This window comes from Sprattus sprattus (assembly GCF_963457725.1).
Source record: "Sprattus sprattus genome assembly, chromosome: 1".
Classification (NCBI taxonomy): Eukaryota; Metazoa; Chordata; class Actinopteri; order Clupeiformes; family Clupeidae; genus Sprattus; species Sprattus sprattus.
This window is the reverse complement of record NC_137920.1, coordinates 23265821-23283356: the sequence shown is the minus strand read 5'-3', so window position 1 is coordinate 23283356 and position 17536 is coordinate 23265821. Positions and strand designations below refer to the sequence as shown.

The window sequence follows — 17536 nt, the reverse complement described above, 5'->3', positions numbered from 1 at the left end:
TCAAGACCACCGCCTACTGTTGCGGAGTTCAACAATTTTTTAATGGTCAATAAAGTGTAAGGATTGAAGTCGCAAACTTGGGTTTGTTTTTGTGTGTGTTGAAGAATAAAAAAAAGATGAGAGACCATCAGAAAAAAATAAATAATAATTATGTGTGTGTTTGCACTCACATTAGCTTCCTGCTACATCTTCATGGGTGTATGTGTGTACCCAGGTAAAAAAAAAATCTAAAAAATCCAGATGGACCAATTGCACGGACGGACACGTGTTTAGTCCAATCAACTGTCAATTGACATAAGCGACAGGCATTTGCACCAATAGTAACCCCCACCCAGCGCCCCCTGACTTTGAAGGGAGGAGTTGCCAGCGGTGCAGAAACGGAGGAACCCTCAAACTATCAACAGTACCTTCATGTCGTGTCACCAGCTGTTATGTGAGCTACCTGCTATCTGCCTGTCATCGTTATTCTAAAGGTAGGCATGCATTACTTTTATTTTTGTGCAAGTCTTGTACCTAAATAAGTTGTATTACTGCTTTCAGAGCAGTTGTATTATCCCGGAAGCCAGCTAGCTAGGTTATACTGAAGACAGCTAACGTTAGTTGGCAAGATAGTACCATGCAGTGCTGAGACGAAGGAGGGCCATGCAGGGGATCCGATTAATGTACAGGTTGTGCTGGTGTTTAATGTAGTCTACGAATGTGATTGCTTATTATCCTTATTCTGTGTGTTTGCTTTGTTTGCTACTTTGTCGTCTAAAACCGAACCTCGCCACGTATCTTGGCAACTTTTAGTTTCTGTTTACTGGCCAGGTTGTTGTTAATAGCCAAGTATTTCGCCGGACTGAAGCCAGTTGGCATGTTTTAGACCGAGCTATATATCTACACTCGGAGTTCGACTCAGTGGCATCACGGAACAGGGTGTACAGTGTTCAAGTTTGGTCAGACACAGAGGGCAGCATTTTTGCCCTCCGTCTGCCAATATTCTGCGCTGTGATGCCGGTCACAAAGTTCAGAGTACAGGCAGATAGGAAAGTCGCGTCATACATGGCAATGTATGGTGAGACGTGGTGGTGAGACGTGATGGGGTGATGTTTGTAGTTCCCATACGTCCAGAACATTCAGTCTCCTCCCTGCTCTGCTCCCATAATTATGATTTTTTTTTTGTATGCGTACATAACACTTGGAGGCAGTCGCCATTCACATTTGTTCTTATTTTCCAGCTGTAAGTGTTCTGTCTCAAGCCACCGCTCATCACAAAGACAGGGGAGACTTATCCTTGTAACTCTTTTCACCTATTTTTTTGTGTATGGGTACATAACACTTGGAGGCAGTTGCCACACTCATTTGAACATCCAATGTATTGCTGTCTTCTCGTAACAGTCTTCTATATCTCTAGGTCGCTCTCTTTCCTGTTGTTCTTATTTTCCTGCTCTTAGTCTTCTGTCTCAAGCCACCCTTGTCACAAAGACAGTGGACACAGGGAATCTAGGGTTAGACTATAATCTGCTTTCTCTTATACTCCTTGTTCTGTTTTCGCCATGTCTGCAACCCCTCCAACATACTTACACGCACGCACGCACGCACGCACGCACACACACACACACACACACACACAAAAGCATATATACACACACAGACACAGACACACACACACACACACACATACAAAAGCATATATACACACACACACACACACACACACAAAACATTGACATACAGTTAATGTTTTCTCCTCTCTCTTCTTCCCTCCAGCCTGTTCATGCTTCTGACCTCTGACCTCTGCTCCAGGCCTCACACACACACACACACACACAGTGGACACAGGGAATCTAGGGTTAGACAATAATCTGCTTTCTCTTATACTCCTTGTTTTGTCTCTGCCATGTCTGCAACCCCTCCACCCCTCCAACACACACACACACACAAAAACACACACACACACGCAGTTAATGTTTCCTATCTCTCTCTCTCTTCTTCCCTCCAGTCTGTTCATGCCTGTGACCTCTGCTCCAGGCCTCGCACACAGATTGCCTGATGAGGGGAGCCGATGCGGATACCGACACGGACGGTGATTTGTTCCTCGCCTCTGATGAAGATGAAGATTCCTTCTCCTCCTCCTCCTCCTCACTGGCAAAATCCGCCACGTCACCAAAACCACTAGCGGCCCTGACGGCTCATGCCGGCGGCGGCGGCGGGGGGAGCGACGGCATAACGGAGCGTGAGTTCTCGTGCCACTGCTGCTATGACGTGCTGGTGGACCCCACCACCCTAAACTGCGGCCACAGCTTCTGTCGGCACTGCCTGGCGCAGTGGTGGGAGTCCTCGCACAAGACGGAGTGCCCAGAGTGCAGGGAGAAGTGGGAGGGCTTCCCCCGAGTCAACATTTTACTCAGGTAAGCGCCCAGACCGTGTGTGTGTGTGTGTGTGTGTGTGTGTGTGTGTGTGTGTGTGTGTGTGTGTGGTGTGTGTGTGTGTGTGTGTGTGTGTGTGTGTGTGTGTGTGTGTGTGTGTGTGTGTGTGTGTGTGTGTGTGACTGAGTGACTGAGTGACTGAGAGAAGAGTGTTGGAGCAAGATAAACGATCAGGAGAAAGGAGATGTTTGCACACGTGAACAGGGCTCAAGTTGAGGGGTGGTGCCTCCTCAGCTACAGCCGTAGTGTCCTTGAGCAAGACACTGAACACCCACCTGCTCCCGATGTGCAGGTTGGCACCGTAGATAGTGTGACAAGGTGCTGGGTATCCGGCTACAAGAACTAAATTAGCATGTTTTGAGTCGTCAAGGCCTCAAGGGTGTGTGTGTGTGTGTTCTACCGGAGTTTGGTGTGTGTGCTGAGCTGGCTTGGCTGCTGTGCGTTGAAGTGTTGGTTTTGTGTAAGTGTGTGTGTGTTTGTGTTTATACCAGTCCTGATAGTAGCTACTCCTTATAGCGGATCCTTTTGTTCCCAAACCAGTTACACACCTTCCACACAGAAAGACAACAAGACAGGAACAGGATGAACAGAGAGAGAGAAAGAAACAGATAGATAGCTAGATAGAGAAGCATACAGAGAATGGAGGAGGTAGATAGAGTTTTTTTTATATCAGCTCATATTAGCTCATGTTTGAGGGGGGGGTAAACCTGCACCTCACATGATCTGAGGGTCAAAAGGCTGCTCATTGCTGTATGAATGGGTAGCTGTCTGAGGCCCTGAGCGCTCTATGAGGAGAAAAGCACTAAATAAATGCAGTCCATTTACCATTTAGTCTAATTGAACTACAATATGTGGATAGAAATAACAAGAAAGGTCATTATTGTGTATTTGCACCCAGAGCTTTTTGAAAAAGGATGTGTTATATTTTAAGGATATCTAAGAGAGATGAATTGCATTAACCCAGAACACAGGTTAGCTCCTGCTTCCTATATTGCCTGCCAGATAGATTAATCAGTGTGTGATGATTTGTGATTGACGCATACAAATGTTCCCTGTCAGAGAAGAATGTCGCCAAACTAGGCTCCTTGTTGTGTTTGTGGTTTGACTGTCTGAATGTTTTGCTGAATGACATTAATGTGTGTGAATTGAGGAATTGAATCTAATGAGTCGTCACACGGCTTGTCCAAAATGGCCTTGTATTTGGCGGCCATATCTTGAAAGGGAGAATTTAAAGGTGCAGCCTGAGAATTCTAATCCAATACACTTTTTGACAAATGCAGTGAATACAATCCTCTTTACGTCTGGTCAGTGTGTGCACTTAAAAGAACTCTGTGTTCATACACAGCCCTGGCTCTGTAAATGGGAAACAAACACAGTGGCTCGGACCAGTCAGTCAACATGTTACTTCTGGAGCGAGGAAGGGAGGGGTGCAATGTGATTGGCTCTTGAGCTCAAACATCACCAGAACATTCCACCAGGATTCCAGTAACCCTTTTCACTCTGCTGGTCTCGTCTCAGGGATGCCGTTGAGAAGCTGTTCCCCGGAGCGGTACAGCAGAGGCGGGAGCACATTCACGCCAATCCCCGGGTCTCCCATTCTGTGCTGGCGTTCCAGCGCCATGGCGACGAGCAGGCCAATCGTGGCGTGGCAGCTGGGGGCCAGAGAAGAGGGGCGGGGGGGTTCTTCTCCGGGGTGCTGACGGCCCTCACAGCCGTGGCGGTTAGTGCTCACACACGCGCACTCACACACTTGCACACAAACACACAAACACATACACATACACACACATAAACACACAAAAAAACACACACACACACATTCATGGAAGGATGCACACACACGGACTTGTGTTTGCATACATGCAATGCACAAAGGTGCACCACAGTCTGTGTGTGTGATCCTATACCGATATGAAAAAACTGCGCGAAACTATGGTAACTGTGTGTATGGGTGTGACTACACGTGCGAGAGGGAGAAATGAAGAGTGAATGACATGAGCTCTTGGTGATTTTTTTTGCTCATTTGCTACTTAACATCATGTCTAGTCATCACTATCAATTCATAACATAGGCTAAAAATAATCACAAATAATGTACGTTCTAACTAGCGCTAGTGTTCATATTAGTTAGCAATCCTATATCCTCTAGCGTCAACTTTTACGCTACATTGTAGAGGCTCAGCATGGTGACCTGTTAATGTATTTGCTGGTTCTAGTCTGTTAAAAGACCCACGATTACCAAAGCAGTATTCTTTATCTCCATTTACAGTTTTTTCCTATCGTTTTAGTCAATTTACCAAAACCATGTTCACATTCCCAAAACACTTAACACATTGAGCATACCAGTAGACCATGTGAACCAAACTCTGGATACTTGCCCCTATGCTTAGATACAAATGCTGGCAATGACACCTTCTTCCAAAATTCATGGATACCTGTCCCAGTCAATGTTCACTCCCGGCAAAACGCTGTGCAACTACAGCATATTTTACCAATGTTTAGATACTCTGTTCAAAACAGTTAACTTTCAGTTCAAAACCTAACTTATCAGTTATTACGTAAGATCACTGTAGATGAAAAGATGCTGCATTTGGACTGACAAATGAAGTTATATGTTTGAATAGGAAAAATTATTCTTATTTTAGCAGATTATTTATTTTATTTTAATTATTATTATTTTTGTTTTCCTGTGCACCATAGTTCTTGGTGAATTGGCATGGAATTCCTTTTTTGAAATACAGCTAGACAGGCAGAATTTACAGTAGCAACTTTACGTAGTGATTGTATGGGATATTGTGGCCTTTCACAACTCCCGCCAAGTCACAGGGTGGTTTGCAGCGCATCCTAGGATGGTGCCCATATTCCTTCCGCCGTACTCTCCTTTCCTCAGCCCCATTGAGATTTTTTTCTCCGCATGGAGATGGAAGGTCTATGACCAACGCCCACAGGACCAGATGTCACTTTTAGAGGCAATTGCTGCTGGTTGTATGGACATAGCCCCCGAAGACATCGTGGCCTGGATAAGTCATGCACATAGATTTTATCCATGATGAATGGCAAGAGAAACCATATGATACGATGTTGACGAAAATCTGTTGTGTTGTGATTTGTTAAAATTCTTACTGTATTTTAGGTTTCTGATAAAACACTAATTTACTGTATTTGCAATTACAGTAAAGTACATTTACAGCCCTTGTCAATTGTGACATCTATTGTGAGAGGGAAACCGACATATGAACACTGTCAGCAGATTCTTGGCTTGGATTGACATATTTCAGCATTTTAGAATTATTTGTTTACTGTCATATTACAAACTTTACTGTATTACTGTATTCCAAAGAAGTGTTTGTCTGTGTTTTTTCTCTTTTTTCAATGCAACACTACATGAAATCTATGCCAAACTGGAGGACACAGCAACATTTTATATATGAAATTGGCAATGCTTCAAGATGTTCGTGTTTTTTAGGTCATTGTGTTCTGAGAGGAAACATGTGTTAAGTTATGGCAGCATTGGTTGTGGTGTGGTTGTTGTAGTGTATTTTGCACCAAAGGATAACAGATATGCAGAGGTGTGTGTCTCTAAAGCCCACTGTGTTAAGTGATAGGGAAAAGTGACCATGGTATGGGTACATGACCTAAAACGATAGGAAAAAACTGTAATGTGCATTCATCAATTTCCATTACATGACGTTGCATGTGATCCTACATATGTGTGTGTCTCAGACACTGTCTGCAATGAGAATGGGGACTAATTAGCACTGCACTGAATTACTTTAACATGAGTTATTGCTACATGATTACAATTACACAGCTAATATTACTCGATACATATAATTGTGGACAGTACACAAGGCAACATGAATCTCATTCATAGCTCATCCAGTCGAAATCTTAACAGGATGAACCCATCTTTATTACAGCGAATCAACATCAGGACATTACTAAATCTCCGCTTAGCATGCTAATCGCTACTAATAGCAACGTGCACTCATAATACACTACCTATACATAAACATAAAAAAAATTTTTTTTTTTAACTGTCACCGATACCCGATCTAGAAATGTATTCAACATCGGTACCGATACCGATACAAATATCGGATCGGTCCTTGTCTGTCTAAGAATGCCATATCATGCTATATCGATACATTTAGATTTGTATCTTACATTGTGTGTGTGTGTGTGTGTGTGTGTGTGTGTGTGTGTAGGTGATGCTGCTGGTGTACCACTGGAGCAGTGGGGAGGGGGTGCAGGAGCTGCTGGTCAGTAAGCCCGTGTCCAACTGGAGCCCTGAGGACGTGGCCCTGTGGCTGGAGCACCTGGGCCCCTGGGCCGCGCTCTACAGGGACAGCTTCGACACGGAGCAGGTCAACGGCAGGTGAGGGGGTGGGATGTACACACACACACACACACACACACACACACACACAAACACACCTTGGCCCCTGGGCCGCGCTCTACAGGGACAGCTTCGACACGGAGCAGGTCAACGGCAGGTGAGGGGGTGGGATGTACACACACACACACACACACACACACACACACACATACATAAACACACACAAGTACACAGACACACCTCCACTATACACATTTACATTTACATTTAGTCATTTAGCAGACGCTTTTGTCCAAAGCGACGTACAAGGGAGAGAACAGTCAAGCTAAGAGCATTAAAAACCTGGTGTAACAATAAATACTGCTTATTTATTTATTTTTTTCAAAAAAGAATAAAAAGAAGTGCGGGCCTGTTACTGCTTAAGTGCAGGTTAAGCCAAGGTGCCAGTTAGGAAGGGAGGTGCTCTCTGAATACACACACATACACACACACACACACACACACACACATAAATCACACCATCCCACACACGCTGTTTTGCATTTGTATCAGATACTGAATGTTCTGATTGGCTAGATTGGAGTTATGATGTGTGCGTGTCACCACCTTTCAAGCAGCCGCCTTGGGTTGGGTTCCCAGCTACTGCAGGATGACTTTGGCAAAGAATACAGAAAAGAAATTACTTTAACTATGAGGGTTTGTGCATGACTGACTGATTTCAATGCCAGACTGAAAGACTTATAAGCCAAAGTTAAACTAGTCTATCTGCATGTATCTGTCTGTGTATCACTGATATGATCTGATCTGATCTTATTTGGGTTTCCATTGGGTTTACTGTTTGACCTAGTATCTCCTTCTGTCCTCTCCTCTTCTTTTGTCTCCTTTCCTCCTCTCCTCTCACCCTCCCCCTCTTATGCTCCTCCTTCACGCTTTTCTCCTTTATCACCCTCTCTCCCTCTCTTCTCTTCTCCTCTCCTTTCTCCTCCTCCTCTCGTCCTCTCTGCTCCTTCTCTCCTCTCTCCTCCTCCTCTCTGCTCCTCTCCTCTCCTCTCCTCTCCCCTGTAGGCTGCTGACTCTGCTGGATGAGGAGGAGCTGTCCCGGCCCCCATACAGCGTGCTCAACCAGGCCCACCGCCGCGCCATCCTGGAGGAGCTGGAGAGGGTCCGCGCCCTGGGCGTCAAACCACCGCAGAACCTCTGGGAGTACAAGGTCTGTGTGTGTGTGTCTATATGGCTGTGTGTGTGTGTGTGTGTGTGTGTGTGTGTGTGTGTGTGTGTGTGTGTGTGTGTGTGTGTGTGTGTCTATATGGCTGTGTGTGTGTGTGTGTGTGTGTCTGTCTGTCTGTCTGTCTGTCTGTCTGTCTGTTTATATGTTTGTGTCTGTCTGTCTGTCATTGTCTCTGTGTCTCTGTGTCTGTCTGTCATTGTCTGTGTGTGTGTGTGCCAGTGTGAAAGGAAGAGATGTTGGTGTAGATGAGTGAGTGGAAAGTGAACTGGGAAGTGACCTCACCACACAGGGGTACGGTATATTTCCTTACGTGCCCATATCACACTTCCTTTTCTTTGAGCCAGGAAGCTGTTTTTTTTTTACTCTGTCTCTGTCTCTGTCTCTGTCTCTGTCTCTGTCTCTGTCTCTGTCTCTGTCTCTGTCTCTGTCTGTCTGTGTATGTCTGTTTGCTATCAAAGTGTCAATGTTAATCTTTCACTCTCTAAATATGTGTATAATGTGTGTGTCTGAATTCCTGGATATGTAGTTATGTGTCTCTGTGAGAGAGAAGGAAGAATAGTCGTGTGTGTGTGTGTGTGTGTGTGTGTGTGTGTGTGTGTGTGTGTGTGTGTGTGTGTGTGTGTGTGTGTGTGTGTGTGTGTGTGTGTGTGTGTGTGTGTGTGGGCATGAACATCTCTGGCGTGTGTCTTTTGTATGTTTTGTGAATCTTTCTCTTTTTACTGACTTGGTGTTTATATACGTGTGTGTGTGTGTGTGTGTGCGTGCGTGTGCGTGTGCGTGTGCGTGTGTGTGTACGTGTGTGTGTGTGGTCCCCAGGCAGTGAATGGGGGGAAGTCTCTGTTCCTGCTGTACGCTCTGAAGAGCTCGCCCCGCCTCACGCTGGTCTACCTGTACCTGTTTGACTATGAGAACACCTTCCTGCCCTTCATCCACACCTGCTGCCCCGCACACCGCCTCAACAGGCCCCTGGACGGACGGCCCGCAAAAACACCGGTAGGAGCTGGGCTCTCTGTCTCTCGCTCTCTCTTTCTGTCACTGTCTCTCTCTCTCCCTTTCTCTCTCTTTCTGTCTGTCACTGTCCCTTGCTCTCTCTCTCTCTCCCTCTCTCTCTTGGTACGCCAAATCACCGGTAAGAGCTACACTCTCTGTCTCTCTCTCTCTCTTTCTGTCTGTCACTGTCTCTCTCTCTCTCTCTCTTTCTGTCTCTCGCTCTCTCGCTCTCTCTCTCTCTCTCTCTCTCTCTCTCTCTCTCTCTCTCTCTCTTCTGTCTGTCACTGTCCCTCTCTCTTGGCACGCCAAATCACCTGTATTATTTAAAGATCAAGTCACACAGTCCATTATCTATCTGTTGTCTTTATTAAATAATGAAAAAAGGAACTTTATTACCATATATTTTTTTATGTCCAATACCTCTCTGTGTTTCTTGCCATCACCCCTCCCCCACCTTGAAGGAGGAGGATCCTAACTGGAAGCAGTGGTCGGAGTTCCTGGTGAAGTACGCGTTGCTTCCCTACCAGCTGATCGCCGAGTTCGCCTGGGACTGGCTCGGCGTGCACTACTGGACGTCGCGCTTCGTCATCGTCAACGCCATGCTGCTCTCTGTGCTGGAGGGCTGCGCCTTCTGGAGGGTATGGAGCCGCTCCGAGATCAGGTGACCTACTCGACGGTTCCCATTGGTTCTCAGTAGGCTCCAAACTACCCCCCGAGAACTACATACCTCCAGCAGCTTTTTTTCTCTGTTTGCATTCGCACCGCCAGTTGGAACACTGATTAAGTTCAGCCGGCTAACATTAAGAGCTGTCGTTCCAGATGCTGTTTTGGGGCTTTGTGGGTAGTTAGCTTGCTTACGTAAGCTAACATGCTAACGTTGGATAGTTGGCCTGGTCTAATGCAGTCTTGCATTGTGTGGTTATATTTGGTCTGATCATTTCTAATGTAGTCTGGCATAGTGTGGTCAAATTTAGTCTGGTCTGGTCATATTTGATCTGGATAGCTGGCTAAGTAAAACGTAAGTACACTGTAAGAGACAGGCGCTATGGACCATACCAGCTAGTAAAGATTTTCTGAGAAGTTTGAAGGGCTACGCTTTCAGGTTCTGGAAGCGCGGAGAGATCAGGTGACCTGCTCAATGGTTCTCATTTGATTGATCTAGTCTCGGCCTGGTCTTCTAACGGCTGGTCATATCTGGTCATATCTGAATTGATCTTTTTTTGGTCATATCTGGTTTCGTCTTATCTGTTCTGGTAGTATGGCATTATTTGAGGATTTGATATCTGATCTGGTCTTCTCTTGCTCGCTTACTGAAAAATTGCCCCCCCCCCACAGCATATGTTAGACTGTAGCATGTGGTTAGATAGCATACTCTACTGGACAGGAGCCTTGGAAGATACCATGCAGTAGAAATGTTTAGCTACAGAGCACAGAGTTATAGGGATGATTCAGGGGCTAGGCTATATCCGACCAGTCCTTTTTCATAACAGTTTTCATTAATTTGACTTATATTAATATTAATTTATTTATCTCTCTCTCTCTCTTTCTCTCTCTCAGTATTAATTTACTCACTTGTGTGTGTGTGTGTGTGTGTGTGTGTGTGTGTGTGTGTGTGTGTGTGTGTGTGTGTGTGTGTGTGTGTGTGTGTGTGTGTGTGTGTGTGTGTGTGTGTGTGTGATTTTAGGACGCTCCCTAAGAAGATGTGGAGTCACTTCTGGAAGATGATGTCCCAGGGCCTGGCCTTCATCCTGCTGTGGCCAATGATCCCCCAGTTTGTGTGCAACTGCCTGTTCTACTGGGCGCTCTACTTCAACCCCATCATCAACATAGACCTGGTGGTGCAGCAGCTACGCCACCCAGACACACAAGTGCCATGAACACACACACACGTACACACACACACACGCACACACAAACGCACACGCACACACACACACACACACACACACACACAAACACACACACACACATAGACCTGGTGGTGCAGCAGCTACGCCACCCAGACACACAAGTGCCATGAACACACACACACACACACATGCATGCACACACACACACATAGACCTGGTGGTGCAGCAGCTACGCCACCCAGACACACAAGTGCCATGAGGGAGACGGGGAGAGAGGTTCATCCTTAAAAACTAGCACACACACACACATGCACACACACATGCGCACACACACACACACACACACACACGCAAACACAGACACACACACACACACACACATATGCACAGACACACACACACCATAAGCTCTCCACACACACACACACACACACACACAAACATGCACAGCTGGAAAAGTACAAGCACATACTTTCTCACATACATGGACATGCATACGTGCAGCAATCCTGCTGCCCTCTCGCTCTGTTGGTCTCTCTCCAGTTTACACTCACCACTTGCACACATGCACACATGTACATACATATTCATAGACATTGACACATATACTTTGGTGCATGTGTCTACATACATACATACATACATACATACACACACACACACACACACACGTATTGTGTACACAAGCATCAATGACAAATTACTTGTATTACGTATTATAGGAAAATTCAGATCGCTCACTGTTGAAATGAAATCAAGGATATGCTGACAAGCTCAAAGCATTAAACGAAGAAGGAAGAATATTCAAAGTAATATGAGTTTTTACAATAAAAAATTGCTGATCTTTGTTAATTTTTTATATATGACGTTATAAGTTTTGAAGAAACTGAACCAACGCTATCGTGTGCCAGTCTTAGTAAAAGTGAAAGTGTGAATCCTGATGCCTAAGTTGTATTGCCAGATGTTTTTCACAAAGACATTACCCTGAAATACAATGCTTCTTTTTGCTTTGTGTAGCCATAACACTGTATAACACAATACAAGACAATATTAATGATCGGGCATGCAGTTATCAGTAATATAACAGTCTGTGGAAACTGAACACTTAAGCTCTCTGTAAATGAAGTGTAAATATTAAGATCTATAGCAAGGGCTATTGTCTTGTATGACTTCTCTAAAGACTCTTGTTTGTTTGTCTGTTTGTGTGTGTGAGAGAGAGAGTGAATGAGTGAATAGTTGAACTGAATTTATTTAGTTGGTAAAGGCAATTTATTTGTCTTCTTGTATCATATGTTTCCTTATTGTTTGGTTGTAATTTCATTGATTTTGAAGAAGAAAAAAAAACTACAAATCTTTATTTTTTCATGTGATTCATATATGCACTTTTAAATGTATGTATGGCAACCAGAGTGTAGTCAAGAACATAAATTCTTTCTTTGTATGTGTACTGGTGTCAGAGTAAAGATGGGGGCAGAAAATGAATAAAATGTTTTTAATACAACATTGTCATTGTCTGACATTTCTCCTAGATTATATGAACAGCTGGAAATTATAAATGAAGTGCTTAGTTTACTACTATAGACTGATATAAATATACACTTTAAGGATTTTAATAAATAATTAATATAAAACCTCTGAAATAGAAATAACTTGCAACATAAGCATAGGAATACCATAAATAGAATTCTCATATAATCATGTCTTCAGCCTGATATTATCTATTTTGATCTTTTAAAAAGTGCCTGTGAGATAAACAGTAGTCAGTCTTTGAGATCCTTCACCAACGTGTACATATGATTCTGTAAAGCGTAGTATGATATTTAAGAGGATAATGTCTGTGTGTGTCTATCTCTGTGTGTGTGTTTTTTGTCCGCGCATGCTCACGTCTTTTGCTGGATATTCATGCTCACGTCTTTTGCTGGTCAGTCTAAGCGCACACAGGCTGGTCAGTCTAAGCGCACACAGGCTGGTTCTTTCCACACAAGAAGTTAGGCCACAGCGAGTACTGGAGGTTGTACGGAGCTTTCTGTAAACACCTGGCAAACTCTCTGTCACAGCGACACAACTTCTGCTCACACTTGTCATTCAGGGACTCTACAATCACAGTCAGAAAGACAGAGAGAGAGAGAGAGAGAGAGAGAGAGAGAGGGAGAGAGAGAGAGAGAGAGAGAGAGAGAGAGAGAGAGAGAGGAGAGAGAGAGAGAGAGAGAGAGAGAGAGTGAGAGAGAGAGAGAGTCAGAGAGAGAGAGAGAGAGGTCAGAGAGAGAGAGAGAGAGTCAGAGAGAGAGAGAGAGTCAGAGAGAGAGAGAGAGAGAGAGAGAGAGAGAGAGAGAGAGAGTGAGAGAGAGAGAGAGAGTCAGAGAGAGAGAGAGAGAGTCAGAGAGAGAGAGAGAGAGTCAGAGAGAGAGAGAGAGAGTGAGGCAAAACTGAGGTATGAGCTTCTAAGTAGCTCAGCTGGTAAACCAAAGTGCCATGGGTTAAATATGCAGGGAGCACATAATCAAGGAAATGTCTAATTGTTCTCAAAGTCACTTTAGATAAAAGTGTTGATAAAACACTGAACAGCTAACCCATTGTGGCAATGAAATAACCCTGGATCTTTTTAATAACCCATGTACAATTACTCCCGCAACCATATTTATTTATTTCACCCTTACTGTATAACCGTATACTGTAGTATTTATTTATTCCTGCACTTCCTGTACTCTCCACTCTTTGCACTATTCCTCCTTGTTTATACTTGTTTAGACTTCTTGGACTGTTTGACCATTGCACTGTTGTATTGTTTTGTGTTGTGATGTATATTCTGTGTAATATTTGTAAGTACACTGAGAGCCACTTTACCAAGACATATTCCTTGTTTGTGTAAACTTACTTGGCCAATAAAGCCTGATTCCGATTCTGAAACGCTAATTAATAACAATAATAATAAAAATACGAGCAGAGTTATGACCTGACTCGAAAGGTAAGAGGTTACAATTGGAAGTAAGCTTTGGATTGTGAAGGATAAAATCTTGGAATACAGGAAAATAGACCCGTGGCCCATGCTTATTGTCTATTCTGTCTATTCTTTGCGAGACAGGTGACTGCTCATCATAGTGATTTTACTGGCTTATCAGCTATGTAAACACTGTAGGCCAGAGCCACACAGAGGGCAATGGCCATTTTGGTTAACATCACTCACCCACTACACTCTGAGTTTTGCCTCCTACCATCAGAAAGGAGGTATACCTACCGAAAAGATACCAGGTCTAACAGATACCTGCGATCATTTGTACCATCAGCTATTGGGCTTCTCAACAAGCGATAGGTCATCTACTATCCCTGCCCATGTTACAACACTTATCTTTTTAAGTACGGTGTACTGTAGCATGGTGGTTCTATATGTGTATTTATTTTCTTAGCTATATATTACTTCATGTTTTATGTGTCCTTTTATATGTGCTGGCTATGTGTTGTTAAATCAAATTGCCCCTTGGGGACATTAAAGACTTTCAATTAAATTGAATTAAATTCTTCAATTCAATTCAATTCGTAATGGAACAGACCAGATGATCATTATCATACAGCTAAAAAGCCAGTACTCTCACATTTCACCCCTTCATCCCATAGGCTTTAGTCTTTAGTGAACAATACCACAACAGTATAGCTGTGTTTGACCTACAACTACAGCCTGATGCAATGGAAATGCTTGACTTGTCACACCTGCACTTCTCATTTCCCTCACCAGTTACAGTGATGGCTATTTCAGTGCCTGGCTTGTTTACACAAAGCACAGTTTTTTGCACCATAATGCTAAGGGTTGAGTCTCTGTCTTTGGTTCTGCTTACCACAGCCATGGTTGTGGCCCTGACAGGTCCAGGTGTAAAAATCTGTATGGCTCTGGCACCCCATTTTGTCTGCCTCTCCATAGCAGCAGTCATGCTTGTGGCAACACCTGAGCATTGGAGTGAAGGAGAGAAAGAGAGAGAGAGAGAGAGATATAGTATGTGTGTATTAGAAAGTGAGTGAGTGAGTGAGTCAGTGTGAGGAGAGAGATAGAGAGGGGAAAAGATGAAGTGTGTGTGAGAGAGAAAAAGATAGAGAATGTATTAATAATATACTGCATCTCATTGTAGCTCTTCTAATGTAAATAATTACAGCAGGTTTGTTATACTGAGTCAACTGTAATCATATTGTGAAGGTTTTCATCAGTCAGAAGGAGGGTACCGGTGTGTGTTCAGTGCACTGGCAGACAATGAGTCTACTATAATGGGCACTTTATTGATTGAATATTAACCTATTTCCTCATACTGAACGCATATACTCATATGTTGTTGTGTAGTGTTATTTTTGGGTTCCCCCATATTACAAGCTCTTTTGCCTCCATGATTGTATTTAAAGAGCAGCAAGATGAAAGCCCTCAGACAATGTAGCAAACATTGGCAAGAAACGTAGCTATTTCAACAGACTAATTGTAGTCCGATTACAATAGGATGTCGGAAAAAAAGCAAAAAAAAGCGCCCAGTTCTTGGTTATAACTATGAAATGGTCTTATTTGTTCTAAATGCAACTCAACCCTCTTTCTTTCTCCCTCTGTGCGTGCGTACTTGCATGCCGCAGGTGTACCTCTTTGAACCATTGCGCTCCACTGTTGATGAAACCCAAACTGTATTTTGAATTCTGTTCCTTACCAGTCCGCTTCGTCTCGAGGCCATCCTTCACCGCCGAGCCCGCAATAACACCCGTACACTATGTAAGCCTTCGCCGGTCTACCCGTAATGCATTCGATAAAACCGGCGAGCTCCAGCACGCCTCGCTTCGCCCGAAGAGACCGCGCCAAACCCGGAGAGACCGAGAACGCGGCTACAAAAACAATGGAGAAAGAAAGACAGGGACCGTATATTTTGCTATACATAATTGTTGCCACTTTTTGTATATGCATTTAAAAGACAAGCTAATGGATACACTTGGAAAGTTCCCGAGTTTATTCTTCAGTTGCCTCAATTATTGTGAACATCTCCGACAATCTCTGTTGAATAGCCTATTGCATATGCTCTACGTTGAAATAGGCTACATGTTAATCACAGCAAATATAGGCTACTTTTTTAAACAGACAAGACAGCTGAAGTTATTCAACAGTTAAGCATACACGGTAGTTAAGTCCTTATAAGTGAAGGGACAAGATTAAAATAAAACTGCATAGAAATTAATCCACCGATTCAATATATTAGGCTACACGCTGGCCCTATATTATTGACAGGTTTTAATAAAAAAGAACTTCGTCTTAATGGAAGTTAAAAAATATCCCCCACTTACCCACTGAAAATAGTGCGTAGATGTAAAGCGCTTGCATTGCTTCGTCCACACCTGACCTGATGCACCCTGTGTGACTACAGCGTTCTTCCCACAGTTTTATATCTGTTCCGTCAGCGATTTGGAGCCAGCCCAATCTCGGAAAGGCACAACTGGGCTCCATTTAAGGCTACTACTGTCATAGACTAGTGCATATGAACATATGTGACACATTAAACTAATATTGACTCAGCTTCAGAAAAACGGATATACAGAGTTGAGGTTTTTAGCACTTAGACACGCAAGACTGTAAAAAAGATGAGGTGGATCCAGTGTTTCGTCAACTATCCATTTACATGCACATAGGGGAGAGTGAGGTGATATGTGCCAACGGGGAAGTTGCGCCACTCCCTATTTCTAGGGAACCATAGAAAAAATTGATCAAGTGACCACGCATTTTTGAAGAGTCAGCAATTTAACTCATCCTGCAAAAAAGAGAGCCTCTTTGCATGAGAGATAGGCACATTTAAGTTCAAAATGATGATGAGGCATGATTTTAGCTCAAAACAGCTGGATGATGCATTTTTTCCCAAAAGGTGGGATTGGGGTGATTTGTGCCAAAGGGCCTGGGTTAAGTTGTGCCAGTGATCTTTATATAGAATTGCATTCAATTTGGTCTTCATTTGAATTTCATTTTGTTCTGAACATGTGTTCATGTAAATTACCTTTACATATAATTGACTCAACTCAACTTTGTTCTGATGTGTTTAGGAAGCCATAGGCCTTGTTTAAGAAAATTGACCTTTGAATTGCTTGTGTGGCGCAATAGGCTTGTAGAAAATCGGCCTTTTATGTTGTAAAAAAAACTTTAACTAAACCTTAAATGAGTAATTTTGCATTGAATTTGTCTAGCTTTTATATAGCATCACAGCTTCTGAGATGCAAATATACTGTTTTACTTCAATAATCAATGGCACAATTTACCCCAATGTATTCTCTTTAAAGGCACAACATACCCCGTACCGGGGGCAAGTTGTGACACGAGAACACTTTTTTTTCAGAAATCTATATTTCTTAAATACTATATTTCAGATCCAAAGTAATTGTTCCCAAGGATGCGCTACATCCTGAAATATAGGTACATATTTTTGTTGGAAGCATTACTGTCATGGCCTCGCTTAAAAGTCACTTTAAGTAAAAACTGGCACAACTCACCCCACTCTCCCCTAATTTGAGAGGATAGCATCCAGTCAGTAAATGCAAGAATGAGTGGATTCAGGTTGATGATCTTCAACGTCATGATGAGAATTTTAAAAGTTCTCAATCAAGTGGCATATCAAACAAAGGCCTTGCCCTCGAATAACACTGGTGATAGTAGACGTATGTGCATTTGGCGTCATTAAACTGCAAGCGTCAGCTGTAACAGATCGTATGCGGTTCAACGG

The 17536-nt window shown here is 43.4% G+C and overlaps 2 protein-coding genes across 2 annotated transcripts; one reads left to right on the top strand and one right to left on the bottom strand.

Annotated features, from left to right (window-relative positions):
• Positions 1-387: 387 nt before the first annotated feature.
• On the top strand, positions 388-10973 carry LOC308366904 (bifunctional apoptosis regulator-like). The gene is made up of 8 exons (XM_080840697.1): positions 388-473; positions 1985-2393; positions 3930-4131; positions 6619-6788; positions 7815-7959; positions 8794-8970; positions 9429-9628; positions 10652-10973. Exons 2-8 carry the CDS (start codon positions 2035-2037, stop codon positions 10842-10844), a joined length of 1446 nt encoding a protein of 481 aa, XP_080696823.1. The 5' UTR covers positions 388-473; positions 1985-2034; the 3' UTR covers positions 10845-10973.
• A 1795-nt stretch (positions 10974-12768) lies between these two features.
• On the bottom strand, positions 12769-16152 carry LOC308368645 (phospholipase A2-like; the record flags this gene model as incomplete). Its single annotated transcript, XM_080842864.1, has 4 exons — positions 12769-12911; positions 14648-14754; positions 15491-15662; positions 16116-16152. 4 exons carry the CDS (start codon positions 16150-16152, stop codon positions 12769-12771), a joined length of 459 nt encoding a protein of 152 aa, XP_080698990.1.
• Between the last annotated feature and the right edge of the window lie 1384 nt (positions 16153-17536).

Coding starts and splice junctions, on each gene's coding strand:
- LOC308366904 (XM_080840697.1), top strand. CDS start 2,035: ATGAGGGGAGCCGATGCGGATACCGACACGGACGGTGATTTGTTCCTC. Junction 6,789..7,814: donor ACGGAGCAGGTCAACGGCAG/GTGAGGGGGTGG, acceptor TCTCCCCTGTAG/GCTGCTGACTCTGCTGGATG. Junction 9,629..10,651: donor TGGAGCCGCTCCGAGATCAG/GTGACCTACTCG, acceptor GTGTGATTTTAG/GACGCTCCCTAAGAAGATGT.